The sequence below is a fragment of the Peromyscus leucopus genome, chromosome 4, assembly GCF_004664715.2.
Source record: "Peromyscus leucopus breed LL Stock chromosome 4, UCI_PerLeu_2.1, whole genome shotgun sequence".
Lineage (NCBI taxonomy): Eukaryota > Metazoa > Chordata > Mammalia > Rodentia > Cricetidae > Peromyscus > Peromyscus leucopus.
Window position 1 is genome coordinate 110,761,868 of NC_051066.1, and position 26,535 is coordinate 110,788,402.

Below are 26,535 nucleotides of genomic sequence, written 5' to 3' on the forward strand. Positions count from 1 at the left end.
TACTACCAAGATGAGCAGGTAGTAAAAAAGTCGGGCAAGATTCATTTCATTTGTTGAATGTTTTGAAACAATGATGTCCTATGCTAGTCATGATAAGATTAGAAAGAGTCTCCCATTTGAAAAAAGAATACTTTAAAGAAGTTTGTCATCTTGATCATTCAGAGTGAGTCTCCACATTCTCTAGGCATTGTGGGGCTATTGGGCAAAGGAGAGAATGGTTTGCTATGACTGGATTATGAGTGTGTAAGACAGGAAGAAACAGGATCAGATAAAAGGGTTCCTAGTTGTTAATGGTTTATGAAATCTGTCCATGATTTTGCATTTTACTATTTAATTTAATTATTTATTTTATAACCAAGATGAAAAAGCTATTTAAAGGGTCAAAATGTTCTGGCCTGGCAAAATGCTTTACAAATCTTTGACATTTTCACTCATCATCAGAGAACATGACGTGGCATTCTGTATTTGTGCTTTTGCCCTTAAGTAAGCTGAGTGTTTAAGAAAGACAATGGTGAATGGATAATATCATCGTGTGCTGTCTTGATCACGTATTACTTTCTATATTATATTACCAAAGCCAAATTCAAGTCTTTGAGAGCTAATGTCAAGCACTTGGGGCTATAGTTACTTGCCTAAGTTTAAGAAGTAAAGTATTTTAGGTATATGTCAACACTTTTGAAAATAATCCAAGAATAATGAAATAATATCCTTTAAGAACTTCTTAACTTAGTATATGTGAAAAAGCTAATTAGAAATGTGTTTCTTCAAAACAAAAACTCTTCATGAAAGTCAAAAAGAATCAGTTTTCTAAAAAAGAAAAGAAAAGAAACTCTGTGAAGCATTATGCCTTTGCTCATACATGCTATTTGTTTGTTAGCGTGAGTTCTAGTAAAGACCAAATCCTGTTTGAAGCACGTGCTTGGGGCTTTGTTAATGTTCTCCCAGGACATAGTTAACCACAGCAACAGATTACATCTTACATTCCAATTTGCATTCATTAAAATGCAAGTCTTAAAATGGTAGTAAGGGTAGATACTTCTTCTAGAACTTCCCAGCTACCCATGGTTTCTCATTCCTGAAAGCATAATCTCTGCTCTTCTGGGAAAAAGAAAAAGAAAAGAAAAGAGATGTTTACAGTCCATCCATCTGACTTCTCAGTGAAAACCTGTGAATTGATGAGAACTCAGCTTCTCAGAATTCTTCAGCCCTTCCTGCAGTCCAGGCTGGGTATATGTGTTACTTGATACAGTTGTTGTCATAGAGATGATTTTTGTTTGATAAATAAGGGAAATAAACAGTTACAGAAAAACTAGACAGTATAAACTTTACATGTATGAATAACTTCCTTTCAAACACTACTCTCTTGATCCTGCTTTGTGAGCTTTCTCATTAGGGAGACTCCTTGGTTTCACTGGGCATTTTATCTAGTAAACACTTTTCTGTTATTTGCAAAATATACAAAGCCTGAAGAAATGAGCTAGGTGATCCATAAGGATAAGAAGAAAGGAGGTGATGCTGGGAGATGAAACAGATAGTCTTTGGGAAAGTGATTGCAAGCTACAAATAGACATGAAGGCATATGTAATCCACTAATAATAATAAGTGTTTTGAGAGAAAGAGGGAATTGGGAGCTGAAACATCTTTCAATTTGTAATATCATTTTTCCAATCAATTACTCTCTCTAAAAACCTGCCATGACCATATCTAGAAGTTACCATACAATCATCAAAGTAGAGAAATTACAAACCTCTCAAAATGCCCTTCACAACAATAGGCAGTGATGTCAATCTTCTGAGCCATTTGATGTCGTCCCAGCTGAGAGACGGGTCTATGGCTTGGGCCACATATTCAGCAAGTCCACTGTTGTCTCCAAAATTCCCCTTGGGAGAAAATGCCAAATCACTGGTTTCAAAGTTTTTCATCCTATAATAGATACACAGGATGGGAATTAGAGACTGTTTCTATCTCTGACTTGGTAAAAATAAGGGGGGTGGGGAGGAAAGAAGTGCTCCCTTTCTGATAAATTACTCAGTCACTTATGGGTTGGTTGTCTGCAAATTTTATAGCATTTGATGTAGGAGTGTTCTGACTGCAGCCATGTGATTTCAACTGGCCACCTAAAGCTTAATTTACATTTGTGTGCTTATTCAGATATATCAGTCTTAAGGATCAACGTGTGGCCATGTTCAAACATTTCCTGTTTAAGCCAGTTAACAGCTACAGACAATAGACTGGATGCTATTTTCAGCTAGCTGTGCAAATTCAGCAAAATAAAAACCATTTGCATGGTGCTTTCTGGTTTACAAAGGCCTTTTATATACTCATATTTGTACATTTCTTTCCCTAAAATCTTCTAGAAGGTAACATTGAATCACTATGACTCCCATTTTATATAGACAATAGTAACTCAAGTGCAGAATGAGATGCCCAAAAATAAAACTAGCTAGGGGCATTATTTGGGATCTTGCCTGAGTCATTTGACTGCTAATTGTATATTCTTTGCTTAGATGTATTGTATTGTGGGCATTGATGGAGAATCCGGAAGTGTTTCTCAGCACAGGAATCTTGCCTCTCCCTCCTGCATTCAGCTATTGCCTGGTTACTGGCTCAAACTTTGATCTTCCAGAGAACCTTGACAAGGGTCTGGGCTTTCAGATGATCACCAACCACCACCTATTCTTTTGTGTGTGTGTGCGCGCGTGCGTGTGCATGTGCATGTGTGTGTGTGTTTTCTTGCTGCTGGGCTTTCATTACCACCCAGCAAATTGGAATTGTCAACTCCTGTATCTGTGGTTAGACTCACTTTGAGATGTAGTGTGTATGTGTTCCCAGAATGTTCCAACAGGATTAGGCACTTCAGTTGCCCACTGTTTTATCTATCTTCATAAAATTCCCCATTTGCTGGCTTCTACTCTTCCATCCACTTCCCTATATGCTAACAGTCTTCACCTTCTGAAAGAGCAACTTACATTTGGCCAGTGGCTCCCTTTTGTTCCCAGGGAGCCACAGCCTAGACATGCTGACACCGAGCTGTTGCCTTCTCCTAATCTAACACATTGATCTAGTTTGACCAAGTGGTTCTCTTAGTCATGGCCAAGCTCTACTGCTGGGTCACTCTGCTTGATATACTTTCTCTTGCCCTAACATCCATTCTTGGCTCTATTTGGACAGTCTCCCAAGCTAAAGACAAAGTTCATTCTGCTTGCAGTTCTGACCACACCACATGGATCACGGGCAATATGCAATGGCGTTTTCCCATGTGGCTTAGTAATCCACAACCCCCAAATTTACTTACAAACTAATCGTGTGAAAGTCTTCTCTTGAATAGCTGAAACCTGCCTTGCTCTCCTACACACTTTCACTGACCAGCTAGCCTTTCTTCTGTGGATGATAGCACAACTGTGTGTCATCTGTGGATGAGTCCCAGCTCATTTGTTCTCCACCAGCTCTGCCACTGAACATAGAAAAGATCCTGGAACCATAACTAACACTGTATCTCTACAGATGGAAGTATCTAGGAATTTGTTTTTTAAATTATTTTAGACCTTCTTTTTATACAAAACTTGTTGACGCTCAGCTTACACTTTAGAATATTTCAGCTAAAGTTACTGATGGAGTGGTTAGGGTGCACAGACCATCGACTTGGACATGAGCTTTCAATTCCAAACAACTCTACTCAAGCTACTCCATCAATGGCAGTTTTCTCAGTAGGACTGAACATACTCCTGTAGATTTATGGACATAAAGACACAAAACGCCCCAAATACATGATGCCCATCTAGTTGTTGGCTTTTGATGAAATACCTGAGCTTTCCATTTGTCAAAACACTTAAGGTTATACAGTATGTCACAGACCTGAGTCTTCTGTCATCTCCTTAATTTAAATCGAATTAAGCTCTCTGTTCAATAAATGTATCCTTGGGAGACAGACTTAGTCCATTACTTCAATGATACTAAATTTCAAACATAAATAGCATTGCTAAAAGAAAAGGTGCCATCTATCTACCCCATCTCCTCAGACCGGGAGACAAAAGGAAACTATCTCCATGTGTTCCTGCCCCCACACCAAACAGGCTGCCGTGCTTCAGCAGGAGTAGGTGAAAGGGTGAAATGGATAGGAAAAAACAGAAACATGGATAAAATTATATAAATAACTGTTGTTATTCTTGGACCGTGCAATGCAGATCAACACTTGAATGAATGTTGCCTTACAGAAATCTCAGGGCACAATGAAGCCTTGTTGTTACTCTAAACTTTGTTCAAAGCCAGAAGCCAAGAAAAAGTTTTCAGATATCTTGACAGAGAACCACGATGGGGTGTTTTACCGATGGCTCTGAAAGAAACTGCCATGAATGCTATTTTTATTCAGATTGTGACGTGTGTGTGTGTGTGTGTGTGTGTGTGTGTGTGTGTGATCCTTAAAATAACATCTGATATCCACTTTGTAAGTAATGAAAAAGACAACACCAAAATATTAGCATAACTATCTGAAGCTTGATTTTAAGAATCCTGAGCTGATAAATGCCACAAAGAGATCAAATTTCTTCCTTGTAAGGGAATTGTTATTCCTGGGGTGGCCCTTAATATAGTTTTTAATTTAACATAGAAATTGGTTTGATTTTAGTAAGTTAGTACCAAGCAACAGTAATAATTACTAAAGTAAATATGTTTAAATAACCAATAGTATGACTAAGAGGAATGAGCATTGATGGTAACATACAATTTTATAAATATTGATAAGGTAATACTAATGATAAAGCCACATCTCATATTTAAAACTCTCAAAGTAAATTAAAACAAAATAAAAATCAGTTAAGTTCACAATACCATCAGAGTATGGAAAGAAAAAGAAATTCATGATTTACAGCCTTTCTTCCTTGGTCAGAAAAGCACAGTGTTCAGAACATACCTTGGTCACTTCCTTCTCAGTGGAGCCAAGTGGTCTAAGGACAGACTGGGCCCACAACCTTGGAGTTCTAATCCTGTTCAACTTTTTTCTAGTTATCTTAGATTAGGAAAATCCCAATTGCATTAGTAAATTTTTATGTGCTGATTAAACATTTACATGCTAAGCACCTACTATCTACCAGTGTTTTAGATATTTAGTAAACACCAGTAAAGAAGTGAGCAAAAGATCTTCATCCATCACAGAAATAGTAAACACGTGAACTGTCAAGTGTGTAGGAATGAAGTACGATGTAAAACCAAGGGGGACAATGGGGTAGAATAGGAAGTAAACCAATGGGCAGAGGCTCAAGTGGACATTTGAAGTGTGGTGACAAGGGCAGATCTCATTGCAAAGCTACTCCAAAGAAGAACTCAATAAGGTTGTTTGTTTTGTAACTGCTGTTGTAACAATTAACCACAAATGCAGAGCTTCACAATGTCACAAATTTGTGGGATAAGGTGCACTGGCTACTCTTCCAAGACACAGTTTCAATTCTTGGTACCTACATATCAACTCTCAACTATCTAGTTCCAAGGGACTCAAAGCCCTCTTCTGACCTCAGTGGTGCACTATGGTACACAGATACGTATGCAAGCAAAAACCCATACACATTAAAAAAAAAAAAAACCTCTTCATGTTACAAATGTATTCCATTTACAATGGTTAGAAAGACCAAAATGGTTCTCACTGAGCTCAACCCAAAATGTCCAGTGCGTCTGCCTTCCAAGAGAAGAACAGATTAGCTCACTTGTTCTCTCAGTGACAGCCCAGCCTCTTGGACACAGGGTTCCAAACTCTCCTTTTATCATCTCAACTCCTCTGGCTGTCATTTACACCTTTCCCTAATAAAAACGCGTCGTTGCATATAATGTCTACTGTGATAAAACCGGATTATCTCCTGTCTAAAGATCCTTGACTCACTCCCCTGGGCCAAGCTCATTTTACCATGTAAGGTATCAGGTTTGAGGGTTCCGATGTGAACACCTTTGGCCTCGGTGTGTGTTTCTGACAATGATTTGATCTTGTTGCTTTTCTTTAAACTTTTTGGAACTGTGGGGGAAGGGGGACAGACTAATCCCAACCCGGGTAAATGAATCACCTCTGTGGAGTAAGGACAAGACCAAAAGTCCCTGCCTGGCAGGCTCCGGAATCTGCGTGGTGAGCTGGCTTTGTCCCTGTTTCTTCTAGAGTAGAGGATTTCCTCTTTGCTTCCCACTTTCATGCCAGTTGTAATGTGCACACACACATATGTTTTGCATATAGACCAAGTGGCCATTACCAACCCTCTGAACTCTCTCTGCTCCCGGGTGCCAAGAGTCAGGGCCCTCCCCTCCACCCGGGGCAGAGGAAGTAGCAAAGGCTGGAAGGAGCCAGGCTTAGCGACTCATTCTCCCTTGGATTTCCTGTCTCCCTCCCTTGCCAAACCTCACTTCTGAAAAGCAGGCTTCACCTTCTATGAGTCAGGTCAGTGCAAAAAGAAACTGATTTCACATCGAGTTGTTAACAGATGAGTTCTGCCGGGCGAATGAAGCCTCAAGCAGGAGGCTTGACCTCCTCCAGTTTGTGTGTTCTGTCTTCGGAGTGCCGGCCCCCAAGACGCTGAGCAGAAGCCCTGTACTGCCCTGCTGCCCTCAGGACAAGCCCCGCCAGTGTGCAGGCCAGGGTGGGGTGTGCCCAGCTGCAGGATGTTTCCGTCTTCCCCATAACCTGGATGTGTTGTTCGTGATTTGATCATCTTCAGAACAGAGCTGTGACAAGCTGGAAACCCAGGGCCACTCCTGTGAACACTAATAGCTGAAAGGGGTCTTTGTTTCACGGCCCGCCACATCATCTGGGCAGAAGTCCAGGGGCAAAGGAAAAGGGGGGAGCGTTCAGGCCTGTGGCTCATCATGCAGTCACCTCCGTGCTGAGAAGCGAGGGGTCCCAGCTGGGATACACAACAGTGTCCTCCTGCCCAAAGGACTAGATACCCACTCGTTTGCTACCCAGAGCAGGAAGCACAAAGCAAACTCCGTGATTCTATTACCATCACTGTTGTTAAGAGCGATGCCTTTAGGGAAAGAGGAAAAAGGCCATTCCTTCACAAACGACCAAAGGGAAATAAGGAGTGTTTCCTGTAGGAAACAGCGACAGTGTGAAACTAATTATTTCTGAAAGTCTAAAAAAAAAAAAAAGAAAAAAAAAAGTAGGCAGAAGGTGAGTGCAAATTGCATTTTAGAGAAGTTGTAAGTAGTTAGCTTTCTGGTGAATCTGGCAAGCTTAGGATTATGTCAGGAGAGGCAGTTTTTGCTTTTGTTCTCTTCACCCTCCACGGTATCTGGGTAGCCTGTCCATCGGATCCGTGGCCCAGCTTTACTCCAAGTCTATCATTGGCTTACTAGGGGTACTACATACAGAACTAATGTCCCCAAACCTGTCTGGAAGTGACAAGCGTTCCCACTAATTACATCACCTCTTGACATATAGCACAACAGCAAAACCTTTAAAGTCTCATAGGTATACTGGTGGCTATAGGAAGTGGCAATTTTATGGTCCTTACACAAGGCTGTCTACAATACATAGAAAGTCTCATTTCCAATTTCTCCCTATGGGGAAACCTGACCTGAGCTTTGTATCTGTTCATTTTGAGTTCTTTCAGAAAGTAAACATAGGATGCTTTATCTTTATTCTTTTATCTTTCTTTGATCTTTAAAGCCCTAGTAATTGCAAACATAAAATGTAGACAGAGTGAGCAGTGACTCATGTAGAAAGAGCCCTAGACTTCCTGCAAGGCATCCACAGACACTCAACATCAAATATCATCTACTAAGACAAAGGTTTGATGTTTGTTCAGATATGTATAGGCCCAAGAGATGTCACACATCTGTCACAACTGGTATGAAAAATGCAAGAGGCCCTTTTGGTATAAAATATGGAAGGAGAAAGCAACAAGGAAAGACACGTACAGCTGAACGAACCTGATGTCCTCTCTCACTGAGCTACACTGAGGTCCTGGCTTTACTCAAGCTGTTTCTACTCCTAAAATGCTACAAGGGAAGGGACAATTAAAAGTTAATCACAGGTTAAATGATCCAATGAAATCATTGTAGTTCAGTTTTAGATGAATGTAAGCATGGTTTTTGCCAACATGAATGAGTGAGTGAATGAACAAATCTTGATCCATGGATGAACCATGTAAAAGAGGAGCATAAAATGAAGTAGAAGATGAAGGATCAAATACATGGCTCCTTTTACCTCCATTTTTACATCTTCCTAGCCATGTCTGCTCCTAATACAACTAAACTGAAAATATGAATGTGGGTCTTTGATTTCCACAAAGAAAGAGGGTACCAGGATCACAATAAAAAACTGTAGCCTATCCAAAACTCATCTGTATGCTATTTCATACTTCCCAAAGCCTTAATGCATGCTGGTAATAAAATCTGTTTAATTTTACAAATATATAGTAATCCCTCCTGTTGTAATAGCTCAAACATGTAACATCCCCAAGCAGCAACACTTGCTAGAGATTATACAGATATGTGGCAGTGGCTTTCTCTAGAACACAGAGCCTGTCATCTCCAATAAGATCCTTTTAACCATGCTGTAAGGTGAATGTCTCTCTGGAGAGTTACATCTCTAGGGTATCTACTTGCAAGTTAGAAGAAGAAAAAGCAGCTTTTGGAGGTGGCCCGTGAAAGGGACAGAGAACTCCCACTCTGAGACTGTGAGACCATATTTACCTTAGTTGTGGCGGCAGCTTGAACCTGTTCCGAACATCATCAAAGCGGTTGCCCAGGTAAGGGGTGTCCACAGTCACAAATATGGCCTTGTAACCCATCTGCTCAGCTCGCTTCACTAGCTGCCTGCTGACCTCACGGTCTTTGTAGATGTACAGTTGCATCCAGCGAAGTGCCTCAGGGCCAGCCTCTGCCACTTCTTCTATTGAGGAGGTGGCCCAGGAACTCAGCATCATGCCAGTTCCCATGGTCTGACAGGCTGTAATGGAAAGCAGAAAAATTAATGTAGACATGGCACTGCTTCTTATCCTAGAGTGGGGGTTTTGTTCAAGAGAGAAAGACGTCTGCAAAGGCAACCTGGAAGCATGAACTCAAAACTTTAGAAATAAATAAATAAAACATGCATTGATTTCCTCTCTGTGTTATCGCATATTGTGAAGAAGAATAGCAAAGGATATGCTAGAGCTGCAGGTGGAAGTATTGAGGGCAACCTGAATGACCATCTTGGGGTACTGGCTCTACTGTATGTGATTAATATATAAGATGAAATACATACAACCATTAGGGATAGCACTGTTGCAAAGGTTAATTTTATGTATCAGCTTGTCTAGGTCATGGTGCCCAGATATTTGGTTGAACATATCTGGATGTTACCATGAAGGTATTTTTAGATGAAATTAGCATTTAAAGTAGTAGTAGAATTGAGTAAAACAGATTGCCTACAGTTGTATGGCTTCATGTAACTGTGGAAGACCTAAAATATGACTGATATCTCCCAAGAAAGAAAAGGAAATTCTCCCAGCCTACTGCTTTTAAACTTGACATTAATATCATTTTTCATCAGGCCTCCAGCCTTCTGCTTAGTCTGCAGATTTGGAGATTTGGTGCCTCCATAATTATGTAACCCAAGTCCTAAAAGTAAGACTCTATCATAATATAGATATAGATATAGAGATACATATAGAGATAGATAGATAGATAGATAGATAGATAGATAGATAGATAGATAGATAGAGATGGTACTGATATTTATATTGGGATATAGATTTATTGATCCCATATCTCTGTAGAACTCTGACTGTTAAAATTATAAAATATTCATAGACATACAAATACAATGAAGATATATAGATATATTAAGTGAAAAGTTAAAAAAAATGTAATGATTCCACAGTTCTACAAATTATAGCTCACCTAAACAAACAACATTAATGAGTAATAAAACCACGAATTAGTTCAAGTTTTCCTTCCTTCTTCTATTTCTGAATTTCATTTTTAACACATTTACTAAAACACATTCTACTTAAAAATAGTGCCTCCTCTTAAAAATATGTTAGCTAGATAAAAATCAGAGGCATCCTTTTTTTTTGTTTGTTTTGTTGTTTTGTTTTGTTTTGTTTTGTTTTGTTTTGTTTTTGGAGACAGGGTTTCTCCGTGTAGCTTTGTGCCTTTCCGGGAACAGGTTGGCCTCGAACTCATAGAGATCTGCCTGCCTCTGCCTCCCGAGTACTGGGATTAAAGGTGTGTGCCAGCATTGCCGGCTCAGAGGCATCCTTTTGATCAAGGTAACAATGAGAAAATTGCCTTGGAAGAATTTAAAGAACGTTGATGAAGGAATTTCCCCCCTAATAGGTAGTAAGACAAGTGAGTTAAGTGGAGGGGAGGCTAATTTGATGTGTCCATGCTATACAAGAAATTCCAAGAAATAAAGCATAAATATCCAATGCTGGTTACAGAATCCCAAGTCACTCATATCATCTCAATGGTCACCTTGTGTCAAATGGGAATTTGACAAGTACTTGTGTACTTGTCACTCACAGGATGATGATGGGAACCAAGTAAGTTGAGGATTAGGAAGTTTCTCTGAGGGGTTCAAGAGTTTCCATGCTCAAATTTTAGCCAACAACAAAGTCTCCTAGAAAGTGGGCCTCGTGGTCTCAACCACAGTTTTTTATTTCATTGGTCTCCTGTTGGTCCCCAAGGATTTGACTATTCCAGACACTGCTGCTGCCGCCTATGCTGGATCATACTCAGACACTGAAATAGTAGTATCAGTTGCTGATAGCAAAAGTCTAAATTCAAAGGCTTTTAAAATGAATTTGATTTTTAAAACACACATATTACATTTCCAATGCCCTTGATGGTATCTTCATTCCAAACCAAACATGGGAGCTGAAGAGCATCATCCCTTTGAGACAGTGTTCATCCAGGAGCTCGTTTGAGAATTTCTATAATTGGTTCTCAAGGCTTGCAAATCACTGTCCATACGAAACACATTTACTAGGTAATAATACATCTGGATCCTTTTCTGATTTTCATTAAGTTTAGAAATGTGGAAATAACACCAGAGGGCAATGAGTCCTTGAGTCAGAATTGTCTAGCCAACACTTCACCACACAGAGAAGATTTCCTGAAGAAGATGTGACCTAACTAATGTCATACAGTGTTGGACAGCAAAGTAAGACAAAAACCCAATGTATATGTCTGTATAGGACTGGTATCCATGAGAATCCCTGGTAATGAAGCACAGATAAAAGTAGTTCCTCATGAAAGGATGAGCAAAGGGAACATTCAGATAATCTGGAACCTTCATGAATTTAGCAGTGCACTCAACCACAGCTCTGGCAGTTGTAAAATGGAAATCTTCAAGGACTTTCTTCAGCATCTGAGTATCTCTAGGCATTCTACAGAGATCCTGACAATGTTCAAATAATTCACAAACCATACAAACACCAAACTTTCTAATTTGTCCTGGATGTCAGCATTCTCAAATACCTTCCCACAATCACTTGAGTACAGATGTCCATAGAGAACTAAGACAGTCATTGCCTACATTACTTTCAGCTGTTCTGGAGCTACCCATCCATCTCTAACATTTTCTAACTTGCTTTTCCCTCCAATACTGGGGATCCAACCCAGGGCATGCTATTCATGAATGCTGTCACTAAGCTATGGCCCCAACCACCATGTTTATTTTTCAACAACTAAAATCATGAGGGCTTAAATTTGGAATTGCAGAGCATAAATTATAAGTCACCATTATTTCTGGTGGCAAGAATTTAATAAATTTTTGTGATTTAATAAGAGCCTACTGGAAGCAGAGGGAATATCAGAATCTGGGCATGTTGAATCATCTGTTGGGGCAAAGCTATTACAACCAGGAGAAAGCATGGGAGAAATCATAAGGGGTTCCATGATTCCTGAGCAAACATTGCTGATCACTCTGATTCGTAGTCACTGGTGGTCACTTGCTGTGTCCAGGGAAAATTATTGATGCGTTATAGCTGGGTTGTTTTTTGTTTGTTTGTTTGTTTGTTTTGTTTTTACATATTTTAACCTTAGAGTAAACTAAAGGAACATAAAATTTTACAAGGCCCATTTAGAAAGAGAACTGAAAATGTGTCTGTTAAGTAAGAACAGATCTGAGAATGGACTGGTTCATGCCAGCTTGACATTTATACTCTTCAGTGTACTGATGTTTAAATTACAGACCAAATGCCATTGCACATCCCTGTTACTCAGCACTTGGGAAGCTGAGGCAGGAGATTTTCAAGATTAAGGCCAGCCTAGATTTCCTGTTGTAACAGATCAAGTCAAGGGCCAGTATCAGCTCCATAGTACGTCCTAATCTCAAAAATGAAAACAAATGAGTATACTTCCATTCTACTAGGTAAGTAACCATAGCTGTGAAGTAGTTAATTTTCTGTCCTTGGTTTCTTTCAAATGTACTGGAGTATTTAATCATGCCATCAGTTCCTCACCTCACTCAGGATTCCTTGGGTCTTTTACAGACCAGTAACTTCTCTAATGCCTGGCACACCTTAGATGACCCACACCTGTTACAGCATAAGAGACCAGCATTCTAAGCATCACTTTTAAGGGGTTAAAGCCAGTTGCTGTACTGGATGCTAAAGATTTCACATATCACCTTCACCTGAGACAAAGATAAACCTTCCTAGCTCACTGTGTACATTGGAGATAAGGATTACAAGTTTTCTAAGCATCTGAGCATGGTCAAGCTTTGTTCCAAAGTTCTAGTTGGAGAAATCCTGATGATTGGCACACACAGCTATGCTCACCTTTTCCTTCTCAACTGGCTTTGAATCTCCCTGTGCAGCTGGAATCTATGACTTCCCACTCTCAAAGGTAAGAATAGTTGGATTTCAGTCTACAAAGGACAGGCTTCAGCTTTCCTCTCCAGTCCCAGATTTGTGGCGGTCCACTACACAGCTGCAAAGGTGACTTTATGTTTTCACAAAGCCTGCTGAACAAGGCTCTCAGCCAAAGCACTGTTGCTGTGAAAGCATAGCCTGGCTCTTTCCAGGGGTGAAGGTTTCTAATACTGCTTCCAGGCTGAAGATTCACATCATAAAGATAACATATCCATAGCCAGTGAGATGCTTTAGTGGGTAAAACACATGCCAGGAAAGCCTCATGTTCTGAGTTCAATCCCCACATAAAGGCAGAAAGAAAGAACCAACTCCACAAAAATTATCCTCTGACTTACACACACACACACACACACACACACACACACACACACACACACCACACACACACACACACACAAATAATAACGATAAATTTAAGATAACATATCAAGAACATACTGCCAAGTAAACATGACTCCCCATGTGACCTCTTAGAACTTTGTTTTCTTGTTTTTACTTCCTCTTTTATCATCCTTAAGGTATAACTTACACAATAGACCTCTACTGAGGAAAAGCTGTTTGTTTCTTTGGTCTCACTGAGCAGCCCAGCCTGACCTGGAATTTGGTCTGTATTTTGGACTGGCCTTGAACAATAGACCCACCTGTCATTATCTCCTAGGGGCTAGAATTTCAGATGTGTAGCACTCTACCCAGCTAAATTCTTCTTTTAAAGTTTTATTTATTAGTTTTATTTTATTCCAAGAATATTTTTTCCTGCATATATGTGTGCATGCTTATGTATATATGTATGTATGTATGTGTGTGTGTATATATATGTATGCATGTATGCATGTATGTATGTATGTATACCATATGTGTGCTTGGTGTCCACAGAAGCCAGAGAGAATATCGGATCCTTGGGACTGGAGTTGCTGATAGTTGTGAGTTGCCATCTGGTTGCTTAAGAACTGAACCTGCAAGAGCAAAAAATGTTTTGAACCCCTGAGAAATCTCTCTAGCTCCCCAGCTAAACTTTTGGTAGCCTAGGTTAAGTCAGAGTTCATTGACAGACTTTGTGTTCCTTTCCTCTCTTTATTGGGTGGTAGCAGTCATGCGTTACTCCATTGCTCTGAGGCAAATTCAGAAACTCCTACATCAACAAAAGAGACAACATTGTGGTCACATACATATAGGCATTGAAAACAAAGATTATATATATGAGCTGGGAGATAATGCTGATGTCTCCGAATGGCAATAGATGATAAGAGGTTGAACCTCCAAGGCCTGTCAACAGCCCCAACTTTACCTCCCATGAGTCACATCTCATCTGCAAAGTAAGTCTAAGCCAGATGTTCCACCTACTTTATAGTATTTAACTATCACTGGGTAGTTATTTAAATTAAGACAAGGTCTGTGACTATTATCTCTGTGTGTGCTGAGGTCATGTGACTAACAAGGGTTAGGTGCAATAAGTTCTAACACAATATGAAAAAAGTGGTGGTCCAAGAGCACTGTGAAACTGTTCATGATTTTGCCAGAGACCTGTTTTTTAACATCATTGTAAGTTAATATGTACCATAGTCAGCGATGTTTCTTGTTTTCTAATATATATCTATCTATGTATTTTAATTGACAAGTGGTAATTGTGTATATGATGGTGGTCCAATGTGGTGATTATTTGATTTATATGCACATTGTAAAAGATACTCAGTTCTGCTAAATAATATGCAACTAATTTTGAGATGAAAACATCAAAAGTCTGTTCTTCAAGGCTGGGTATGTAACTTAGTAGAGTACTTAAATAGTATGTACAAGGCTTTGAGCACAACCCATAAATCTAAAATAAAGGTTAAAAATCCTATTCTTTAAGCAATTTTGAACTATATAATACATCAGTATTCAACGTGGTTTCATGCAGCACAATAGCTTCCCAGCAGCTATTTCTCTAGCATGCTTTAGACTTTGATTGACACCTTCCTTTCTCCATTCTCATGCCTGAATCCTAGCTTCTCCTTTCTATCATATCACCTAGACTTTGATTGACATCCTCCTTTCTCCATCCTCATGCCCCAACCCCTAGCTTCTAGTTTCTATGACTTTGCTCTCTAATCCCACAATATTCCATTATGCATCCACACTATATTTTCTTTATTCATTCATCCATTAATGGAATCATAGGTTCTTCCATTTGTAAAGAATGCTGAAATGAACATGAGAATACAAATAGAATTTTAGCATACTAATTTCAATTCCTTTCTATACTCAAAGATGGGATTACTGGGTCATATTTTATTTTAGTTTTTAAGAGATTTTACTGACCTACAATGTTTCAGAACAGCAAAGAAAACAGTTAACAAGAGAAATGACTACCAACAAGCTGGAAGAAAGCATGGTCAAAGCATACACCTGATAAGCAGCTGATATTCATAATCCATGAGAAATTCAGTTCAATAGCCAATACATTCAGTAAATCAAGCTGTTCAATAATGGTAACAGTGCTTACTTCTGCAGGAAATTTCTCTCAGATCTACCCAAATAAAGGGTCTTATTAAAGTTAAATCATGTATGCTAGGGCAGGGCTACCCATGAACTAAGTAGTATGGCTCTGCCCCATGAAGTCACCATCCAGCAAAAGCTTAACTACATCTTTAACCTATGCCATCTGTAATTGGCTAAATAAGAATTGAGCTATGCCTGGGCTGACACAAAGCCTAAAATCTAATGTACAGTGATTTACATAAGCTAGCCCAAGTTAATAGCTCAGCAAAACATCATGTCTGGCAAGGTCTGCCTTATGGCTGAGCAGTGCCATTGTGCCCCTGCAAAGGGGGCAGGTTTCTTTATTTCAAGCCTTAATGAAAATGTTTCCTTCTGATCCAGGTAATATGGATGTGGAAGAGTGATGATAGGACACCTTTGTGTTGTGTATATTATAAAAATTTGGATCCCAAGCTCACCCATGCCAGGTCTTCATCTGAAAGTGACTCTGAGTGCATCTCTCTCATGTACTAGAGTTGTTGTATCATTTTAGATGTTGCATCCTGAGATCAGCAGGCTCTCAGGAGACCTGGAGGGTCTTCAGAAGGGAACGATTTCCATGCTGTATCTAACAGCTTCACATTAGAAGACTTAATCCATTCCTTTGGGAACTGTACAGAGCTTTCACCCCAGGATTTTTCTATCCTTCTAAGGCTTGATGTCTATCTAATAGGAGCTATACAGAAGCTGATGAAATTCAGATTTTGACTAGTTGACCTGGAGTGAGACCCGAGATGCATATTTCCTCAAAGCTGCTGAGTGTTTTCAAAGCTGGTGACCACCAAACATTCTTTTGAGAGCAATGCAGTATGTGTTTTCTTTCTGATGTGCTAATCCAAGTTTATGGCATATATTTGTAAAGAACTCCCAATCTAATGTAAAGAAAATGAGAGAAAAACTGACCAGGGGTAACAGAGTGGGCATTTGTTCTCACATGGCTTGCCAGTTACTGACATCACCCTAGCGACACCTCTCTGTTCTCTGTTGGTGCCTACTGGGGAGGGGCACAGGTCATATGCTATATTTGCTCCCATATCCACCTTTGACTGGTTTTACAACAAGCAGTTAAACTGCATTGAAGTAACTGTCCTCAGTGCATTTAACCATCACCATATGTGTTCCATAAGCTGGCTTATCCATAGTTTAATCAGCTTCCTAGATTTCAGATTAGAAGGATAAATTAATGACTGAACCCAAATTTAAATGTCCAAAGATGGAAAAGGAGAAAGAATAGTTACCCAAAGGTAGGAGATTACAATTCACTAGTTATAAAATAGCTTCCAAATGTTTAATGTCAAGTCCAGGAGTCTTATGACTAGGATATTGAATGATCAGATAAAACAAAAACTCATCATGCAGTTAATAACATGGAAGAAACTATGACAGACCTGAAGATGTCCATCCACAGTTACACCAGAAATGTTATGACTATTATTTGAAACATTAACTTGTGAGAGACCATCCCATACTCTGAATGGGGCACAACAACTGAGCAATTTGAAATACTTTGATTTCAAATGATTTATTTGAACATTATCTCTCTTTTATGGGAAAAGAGACTTGAGCTTCCTATATTTTTAAAAGAAAAAGGAGAGAAGGGAAGAGAAAGGTTTAATTTGTTAAAAAGTCTAAACTTTTAAGATGCATTTGATTAAAATGCTCCTTCAAAACTTAGTCACCGAAACATCTGTGCCGAAAACAATTTTGTTGGAAAAACGAATTTTGTCATCTGCACAGGAAGTCCTTGTGTAATGGGGAAAATATGCGGTGACAGAGTACCAAGCCACTGTGTGTTCTAAACTCAAGGTCTGGCATGCTCAAGTGCTTGCATAAATGTACATCTTAATGTCCATTGCATGTCAGCCTTTCATCTCACAGGGACTGACGACACAACCCACGCTGCTGAGAGAGTGTCTTAAAGTGTTATTAGGCTTCTCTAGAAAAAGAAAGTTCTGGGGAACTTAACTAAGTGAAGTGTAAGTTATGCTTGAACTATTCAGAAATGGTCAAATAAACCTTAACTTACCATTTAAGGACGCTAGCCAATTTAAGTACTTTCAATGAAGGGAAGGAAACCAGGCTTAATTTTCCAATTCTTTTAACAGAGCAGAACATCTTCAGAGATAACATTAGCCTGCCACTGTGCTTTGAGATTTCTTTGTTACCATACAGAGAGGTGAAGGGCCATCAGTCCGAGTGACACCTTAGAGCTCCCTGGCTTGCTTTAGCCCCTCTCTAGGGCACAACACAGAGACACAAGTTATCCTCCTGTGCTCTGACTGGGTGGTCCAGTCCTGGTGTAACTGGCAGATAATTAGAAAGAGATGACCCCTGCAGTCAGATGCTTCCTCATGATGATGACTTTGATGAGCATCAAGGTTATACCTGGTAACTTCAATCAACTCCCACAGCTTAACCCCATCAGTGCTGGGACACACTACACCCTAACTGCTCATTGTCATTACTCAATGTCCACTAAGAAGTCACAAAAGCAATCACATGCTCTCCACAAAGCTACTCAATTAACGTACATTTTTTTTTTTTTTTTTTTTTTGTTTTTCGAGACAGGGTTTCTCTGTTAGCTTGCGCTCTCCTGAGCTCACTTGGTAGCCAGCTGCCTCGAACTCACAAGATCCGCCTGGCTCTGCTTCCCGAGTGCTGGGATTAAAGGCATGCGACACCACGTACATTTTTTATACAACCCTTGATATCTTACCATTTGATATTGTTCTTTAATACAGTTGGGTTCTAATTTTTAATAATCACTTTTGATGAACAAATTTTATTTCCTGAAAAGTGATTTTGATACTGAATTTAACTTCCAGAAAAAGATGAAATTGTTTATTTCATCACAGATTCTCCTTAACTTAGAACAGTTCGACTTAACTGTTTTCGAGATCATGGTAGAAAGAAAATAATATGCCTTCAGCAGAAACCATACCTCAGTTTTGAACCTTATGATTTTCCCAGCCCTCTTGTCTGTCATGTTAGACTGTAGCTATGCACTGTGACTTCTGTCACTCAGAGGAGTAGAGGGCCAACAACCAGTGTGAACTGGGATGCTAAGCAATGGGGTTCAGCAAATTCAATGTGTTCAATGGATTTTTATCTAATATTTTCAACTTAAAGTAAGTTTAACGACACAATCCATTGCTAAGTTGGGCACATCTGCATGCAATATAGTACCACAGGCTTTTTTTATATATTGTTTATGTTTGTATGTGAGTAATGTGTGTTATATGTGTACTTATGTATGTGATACGCCCCATTCACTACTTTTGATTGTTGGAAACACAGATTCAAATCATAAAGCCAAGCTCAAATTACTTGGGAAAAAAAGCATGGAGTAGTTATTTTTTATTTTTAATTTACTAGTTGGCATGCTCACTTTTTACCAAAATGAGATACTCCCTTCCAAAGGATTAGCTAACATAGTTTGGACATAGTGTGAGGTGATTGTCTCTCTTCTGTTCCTCATTTTTTTTTTCTTCTTAGTGAAAATGAGCAAAATGTTAGGCAATGGCAAACAACTAAATCAGAGTTGAGGGAGCCATCCCTAGGTTGAACCCTACTGTCTACCACTGACTAGTCCTTGTCCTTGTATCCCCTTCTCCTCCACTGGCAAATAACAATGGCAACAATCTTGCAGGTCCATTTTGAGGAGTGATGGCAAGGAGATAAAACCCAAATATTTTACTACCTAATATAGCATATATCCTCCACTTCAGGAAAAGTCAAAATATTTTTTTCTTTTTTAAGAACAAGCCCACTGCTTTGCCTGAATTGGGTAAAACTGAGAACAACGAGGTTCTTTTCTTAGTAGGAATGTTGAAATGTATATCTCCCTGGTCACCTAGAATAACACATAAATATATAAATCAATAAAACTTTCAAAACTACCTCGTTTGAGTTAGAAGCAAAGGAAATGACAATGTTTTCCTGTGGAGTGCTCTTCCAGTCAGTGTGAAGGCTGATCATTTAATCTCGGAAAATCCAGAAAATTCAACAGCTAGAATGCTCTCCTCCACCGTGATCAGTTCTCTGGAGTGTGTAGTTCTTTGTGTTACTCTCTTACACCTGCACCTTAAGAGGTGGCCAATCTCAGCTGAATCCCCAAACTTCACTTTGGAATGTTTTAGGCTCAAAAAGAAAGTGTTCAGATTTAATAGTTTTATGGCCCATCAAATCCTGTGTGGTAGCCTCTAATTGCATCCAGCGGCAGGGATTTCTTTTAAAACTTTTTTTTGACAGTTTAATAAGAATTTGCTAATATGCTGAGCATTCCTGGAACGCATTAGACAGAGATGACTTTCTCTAGATATGAGGTCCCAGCACTCCCTCATGTGGCCCTTGTCCACATAACAAGCTAGAAATACAAGAGTACATGATTCTTTTTCCTTATTCCTCAGTTTAAAGCCAATAAATTAATAGGCTCATGCAACTCCGTGGAAGATGGAGTAAAGTTTTATGATGATCACTATGTGTATAATGAGAGAGCTTCCCTGGTAGTGCCTGTAACCTAGCAGCAAGAATTTGAGAACTCAGACTTGGGGCTGAAGAGGTGGCTCAGCTATTTATAGCTAGGCTCACAACAACAACAACAACAAACAAAAGACAAATCAGAGTGGTCTACCCACCTTGCAAGACAGAAGCCAAATCTAACCGTGGCACCTATTTTATCAGCAAGTAAGATTTATGACCACTGTTTGCTAGTGCCTTCAACATGTGAAACACAGAGGTGATTTATTTTCTTCCTTGAAGAATAAGGAAGATAAAAACTTGGAGGGGGGGCATTTAAATTCTCTTATTTATAGATATTTACAACTCACTAAATTGAGAAAAATTTTCAGTTGTTAAGGTGTTAATTAAATAATGCTCTGCAGCAAATCTTTCAGTCACTGCAAATGGCCTGGCGGTGATGGCTAAGAAAAACTGGTTGGTGATGGTGCACACCTTTAATCCCAGCACTCCAAAGGCAGAGGCAGCTGGATCTCTGTGAGTTCGAGGCCAGCCTCATTTACAGAGCAAGTTCCAGGACAGCCAAAGCTACACAGAGAAACCTGTCTAGAAAAACAAAACAAAACATCAAAACAAAAAAATCCACAATGTTTCCCAGCCACATCCCTCCACTTCAGAAGAGTTTTAGAAACTGTAGTTTCTGTTGGGGTATAATTCAAGACTTCGTACACATGCTCCCAAGCTTCCCTAATAGCTTTCATTTTTTTTGTTTACTTCTTCTCCAAATCAAAAGCATAAAACATGCTATGGTTTTGATTAATATTCTTAGACTATCACATTGGGCTTGCTTTGAGTCTCTTGCTGCAATTAATGATATTTGGGAAATATCAGTGGTTGATCAGGATAGTATAACCAGCATCGACTAATTGAATAATAATAACATTGAACAAAATATATTAAATACATTAAGTCACCCAGCTTAGAGGTTTGGATCAATGTATTTTAGGATAGTGCTAAGGACTAGATGAGATAATACATTTAAAAAGCGGAGACACACTAATTGCTCAATAAATGTTGGTTATCTTTCCATTAAGACTTTGAAGTATCACTTTCTGAATCTCATAAATATTTACCAAATATTTATCTGTGTCTTCAGCAAGCTCCAAAGATAAATATGTCTCCACTTCCTGTCCTATATCCCAGGAGAGCAGTGTGGGAGAAGAAAGGAAATGCACATGAGTGCTCACTCCCTGTCCAAGTTCTCCAACCGCAGCCATAAAACATACCAGAAAAGATGGAATCCCAGGAAAACGTACAAGGGCAGCTATATACTTCGAACTATCTGTTTTTGGTGGTTGGTGAAGTTTTAAATATAGTCAAAATTACTACTTTTTTTTTTTTAAGTGTAAAGATCATTTACTCTTCTTGGGGGTTTTCTGGATTTTTGTGTTCTGTTTTCATTGGTTTCTTTCACTGGTTTTGGTTCTTGGGTCTTGCGGTCAGGGTTATTAGTATTTTGTTTTGTGATATAGCCCTAGCTGGTACTGACCATGGACCCCGGTTGGCTACCAACTCTTTGCCACCCCTCCTCCCAGGACCTCCTGGGTACTGAGGCTGCAGGCGTGTGCCACTGTGCGAGCTGGTTTTGTTTTGCAGTTTTCTCATTGACATGTTTTCCTTCATGTTTTGTTTAGCCGCGGAAATCTTTCCTCAAAGAACTTTCTTACTGAGTACTAAACTCACAACATAGCCGCAGCAGGCCTGCAGTGTGTCCAAGGTCCGTCAGAACAGCTCCAGGCCCCTTGGGACACAGTATGCAAACCACTGGCCTTACTTAAGCAGCTCGCTTTATCAGTGAGGAAACAGTAATCCTAGAGAGTGAAAATGACCTGCCACAAGAAGCAAAACCAGTTAGCGGTGAATTTCCACATAAATCAGATGTCGCTGCTGAACAGCCCGGGGACAGTTGTAACCCACAAAAGTATTTGCTTTGGCTCACATGCTGTTGCCCTAAATGGTATTTTAGGGAGTTTTGATTTATTTGCCAACGTATAAAAACAAGGAATTGTACATTTAAAAAAAATGAGATTTCTTGCTTCTTTTAAGATATTTGAAGATCTGGCAGCCTCTCTTCACTCCCTCAGGAACAGTCAGCTAAAGCAGGACTTGGCTGCCCCCTTTTGGGATACAACAGGCAGTCATACTGCCTTCATCACAGCATGGACAGTGGCTCTCTTTGGACATTACACATTTCAAGCTTCAACCTTAAAGGTAATTTTTGAGGTCCCTGAATAAGGTATAAGACAAAGTATTTAGTGCAAAAAGAAAAGAAAAGAAAAGAAAAAAAGAAGAGAAAGGAAGGAAGGAAGGAAGGAAGGAAGGAAGGAAGGAAGAGAGAGAGAGACAGAAAGAAAGAAAGAAAGAAAGAAGAAAGAAAGAAAGAAAGAAAGAAAGAAAGAAAGAAAGAAAGAAAGAAAGAAAGAAAGAAAGAAAGAAAAAGTGGTGGTCATTATGATAAGATATAAGTAGAGCGCACTTTCCTGAAAGATGTTACACATGCAAGAGGAAGATTTGGGGACTCCAGGGCTCTGAGGAGACAGTGGACTGCATGGCCCAGCACTGCAAACTTTTCCAGCTTTATTTCAAGATCTCACACTACAGCATCTGGAAATGGAATTGAAAGCTCTCACTTTGAATATCAAGCGACTGGCGCCCAACGTTTGTGATACGAATTCATGAAAAAGCTGTTTGCCTGTGGCCTTGTGAGCCCCAGCTCAGGCCCAAGCTACACTCAGCCGGTTGTGGTGGCACACGCCAGTTGGATTTGCTGAAGGAGGCAAAGGCAGTAGGATCCGGAGTTTGAGGCCGGCCTAGGAGGTTTGGGAGAAGCTTTGGCCCAGACTGAGCCACAAACAGTGGTAGGACCATGGAAACAGTGGCTACTGCTTCACGTTGCCAGCTCCTTCTCATCCTGTTGTTGACTGCAATGATGCTGCTACCAGGGGCGAAGAGTTTACTGCTGCTGGTTCAGAGAAGAATTGCCAGGACCATCGTGTTACAAGAAAGCATCGGCAAAGGTCAGTTTGGAAAAGTTTGGCAAGACAAATGGTGGGGAGAAATTGTGAAGATTTTCTGTTCTAGGGAAGAATGTTCATGGTTCCGAGAGACAGACATTTATCAGACTATGATTGCTCCAAACCACAGAGGAGGCAAAAAAAAAAAAAAAAAAAAAAAAAAAAAAGTCTGCAGGAAACCATGACCATGCCTAACAGTGACTTTGAAATCTTCAAAAAGATGACAGGATCCTACAACGATGATTCCACATGGACTATGATAAAGCCATTAAGCCGATTAACACCATGGAAAAATCGACTTTGGACTACAAACTGGTCAGAACAATTTCGAGAGGACTAGTTGAGATGATCCAGCCTGACAGACTACTCAAACAAGGACTTGAAACAAGCCCTGAACTTTCCTGTTATGCAGAGACTGGAAAAACGATACAGGACTTGATGATTAACCCCAAAATTTTCTTTTCAAGATTCCCTAAAGATATCTTCACCCCTAGAAAGCAAAAAGAAAAAGAGATATAGATATGCGATAGATCATCGAATCTACTCTGAGAAAAAAAGATAAAGAAATAATAGGATAAATAGGTAGATCACTGAATCTACACTGAAGAGAAAGGGGGAAGATATAAAAATGACAAAAGGTAGACTAATGAATCTATTATGAAAAGGAAAAAGAGAAAATATGGATATGATAAGATAAAAAGGGAGATTATGGAATCTACTTTTAAAAAGGAACTACTTGTTTTAAATAAGATAAGTAATGAAAATTTTTTGGTCTGAGTTTATCAGATGTTACTGGACTGGACATTGTTAATATATATAATGGAGTTTTTATCTGAATCTGTCAAATGTTAATTGACTAGACATCATTAATGTAATTTTTGTCTGTATATATTGTATATACTTATTAGATAGTTTTTCTTGTATTAGTTATAAGCTTTCTTTAATTTTAGACAAAAAGAGAGGAAATGTGGTGATATTGTGTTCCCCAAAATATTGTGTACTCTAATAAATTTATCTGGGGTCAGAGAACAGACAGCCACTAGATACAAAGGCTAGAAAATGGTGGCACTCACACCTTTAATCCAAGCATTCCAGAGATAGAAATCCCTCTGGATCTCTGTGAGTTCAAGGCCACATTGGGAATAGCCAAGCATGGCGACACACACCTTTAATCCCAGAAAGCCAGCCTTTAATCCCAGGGAGTGGTGGTAGAAAGCAAAAAGATATAAAAGGCGTGAGGACCAGAAACTAGAAGATTTTGGCTGGTTAAGCATTCAGGCTTTTGAGCAGTAATTCAGCTGAGACCCATTCCGGATGAGGACTCAGAGGCCTCCAGTCTGAGGAGACAAGAACAGCTGAGGATCCGGCGAGGTGAGATAGCTGTGGCTTGTTCTGGTTCTCTGATCTTCCAGCATGGACCCCAATACCTGGCTCCGGGTTTGATTTTATCAATAAGAACTTTTAAGATTCCTCTACAGGCCCCTGAGTTTTACCTGGCAACCCTGTATGCATTGTCATTGTATTTCAAAATTAAAAATTAAATGTACAGCCCATTCGACAACCATCAAGCAATGGGAAAACATGGCATCTTATCCACGGGCCTAGCTCGCATCAACTTGTGCCCAGAGTGGTGAAGAAATCTGGAGATTACACGGGGAATGTGAAACTATGTGTCATGGCAAAATCCAGAACTGTCAAGAGAACATCCTAATTTCATATGTCAGACCATTCCTGATGGATGTGAATGATCCTCACTTATTCTCATTGGCCAGGCTGACAGGGCCACTTTGTCCTGAGATTACAAATTAACCTTTGTCCTTTGAACTTGGCCCCAAGTTCCTTTCTTTGCAAATAGGCTATGCCTCTGGAAATACAAATTTTAAGGGCCAGACAATTAGGAAAGTGACAAAAATCTTCCATGATTTGAATAGATTTCATAATATTCTCAAGGGTCAGACATAGATTTTTTAATTCTCCCTGGGAATAATGGAGTAAACCAATTAATAGCTTCTTGATTCTGTAATGATTCCCCGCATTTCAGAAAGTAATCTACTAAACATGAATATTGTTCCATTCTTGCTTAAACTTTATGTGGTCAACTACATCCTTCACTGAGCTCTCAGTCTACATTCCTCTGGAAGCCAAGGTGCATAAGTCCTAATAGCTGAGATGAATCCCAAAGTGAGTTCATAGAAGTGAGGAATGAGAGACTGGGCAAGACAGATAAAAAAGAGTGCTAATGAGCAGCAACTTCTGTGGACATCTGAGACTCAGTCTCACTGAATGTCAGTATCAGAAAATGCTGTGAGTTCTGGATCACTGGGAGCTGGTTTCTGTTCATCAATGGCTGTGCTCACAGGCTGAGAGAGCCAACCCACCCCACAGTGGACTTTTGTGAGCAAACACAAAATACCAAGTGTTAGGTTATGAAAGAAAAAAATAATGAATTCAAACACCCGAGTCACCTGCAGCATCAGCTTGAGGGGCTCTCTTTTTCCTGCCAAAGAAACTCGTTATCCCATATCCAAATACACAAACCATGGCCCAATTCACAGACCACGCCCACATGCACAAGTCAAGCAATAGCCTTGCCTCTGAGTTGATGACCATTCACTTAAAGAATTAATTCTAATATTAAATAGGATAACAAACCCTAGATGCTCATGGGAACACAGACGGAAACCTGAAGAATGCTGAGGTCTTTGCAGGAGCTCCCATATATATATATATATATATAATATATATATATATATATATACAGATATATATATATCTGTATTATAACCTTAAAAGGTTATTACTCAGATGGGAACTTCATCAAAGATCTTGGATTCCTGAAGTTGGTGTGTTCATCTATTCCATCTGCCTTTTCCACTTCACTCAGATGTAGACTGTGTGTTCACTGTCCCAGAGTCCTGCTTTGCACACGCCTAAAGCTATAAATTAATGGCTTCTGATGCTCTAACTCCTTCAGAGCATTTTCAAAGTGGCACACAGTAGTTAGGAGTCACTGTTCAAGAGACAAACTGCTGGGATCTGGACAATTCTATCACTTATGAATAATAATGTGGCTCAGGCAAGCAAATCCTCTTCTTTGTGCCTCAGTTTCTCATATGTAAAATGGGCTTAATAATATAACTGCTTCTCTGGGTTTTCTGAGGATACAGTAACTTGAAAGCTGTGGTGTACTTAGACAAGTGCCTTAAAGGTGATAATTACTTGTTAAATGAATTCAAAAGGGTAAAAGTCCTATGGGCACTTAATAAGCTCATGGTTAGTGCCAGGGGACATAATAGTTCAATGAATAGTCCTACTTAGGCTATACCCTCACCGTTTCTAAATAAGCATCTTCATTTTATTCCAGCCCTTTGTTACCTGAATCATGGGCTTTGGAAACACAGGGAGCAAGTGGAGAGATAGTGCAACCTGTCATTACTAGTTATGGAAGCAGTTCTCTGAAATTCTAGCTAGTTATCCACCAAATGGAACAGTAATGCCCAGTACAGGAATGTGTGTAAAACAGTTAGTTCCCTGGCCCCACGGTGACTTACCAGGAGAGCTCTGCCCACTGATCTACTTGCTACCCTCTGTCTGTCCTCTGAGTCATTTTCCAGCTTTGTCTTCTCTTTTAAATCTATTTTTTCATT

The 26,535-nt window shown here is 39.5% G+C and overlaps 1 protein-coding gene across 3 annotated transcripts in view; it reads right to left on the reverse strand.

Moving 5' to 3' along the window:
- The window catches only part of Hao1 (hydroxyacid oxidase 1), a 55,550-nt gene that overhangs the window by 20,470 nt on the left and 8,545 nt on the right, over positions 1-26,535 (reverse strand). For all 3 annotated transcript variants that reach the window (XM_037205238.1, XM_028884529.2, XM_037205239.1), the window contains exons 3-4: positions 8,671-8,926; positions 1,748-1,923 (exon numbers count right to left, since the gene is read on the reverse strand). In XM_037205238.1, coding sequence (XP_037061133.1) covers positions 1,748-1,923; positions 8,671-8,926 — 432 coding nt within the window. The remainder of the gene's footprint in view (positions 1-1,747; positions 1,924-8,670; positions 8,927-26,535) is intronic.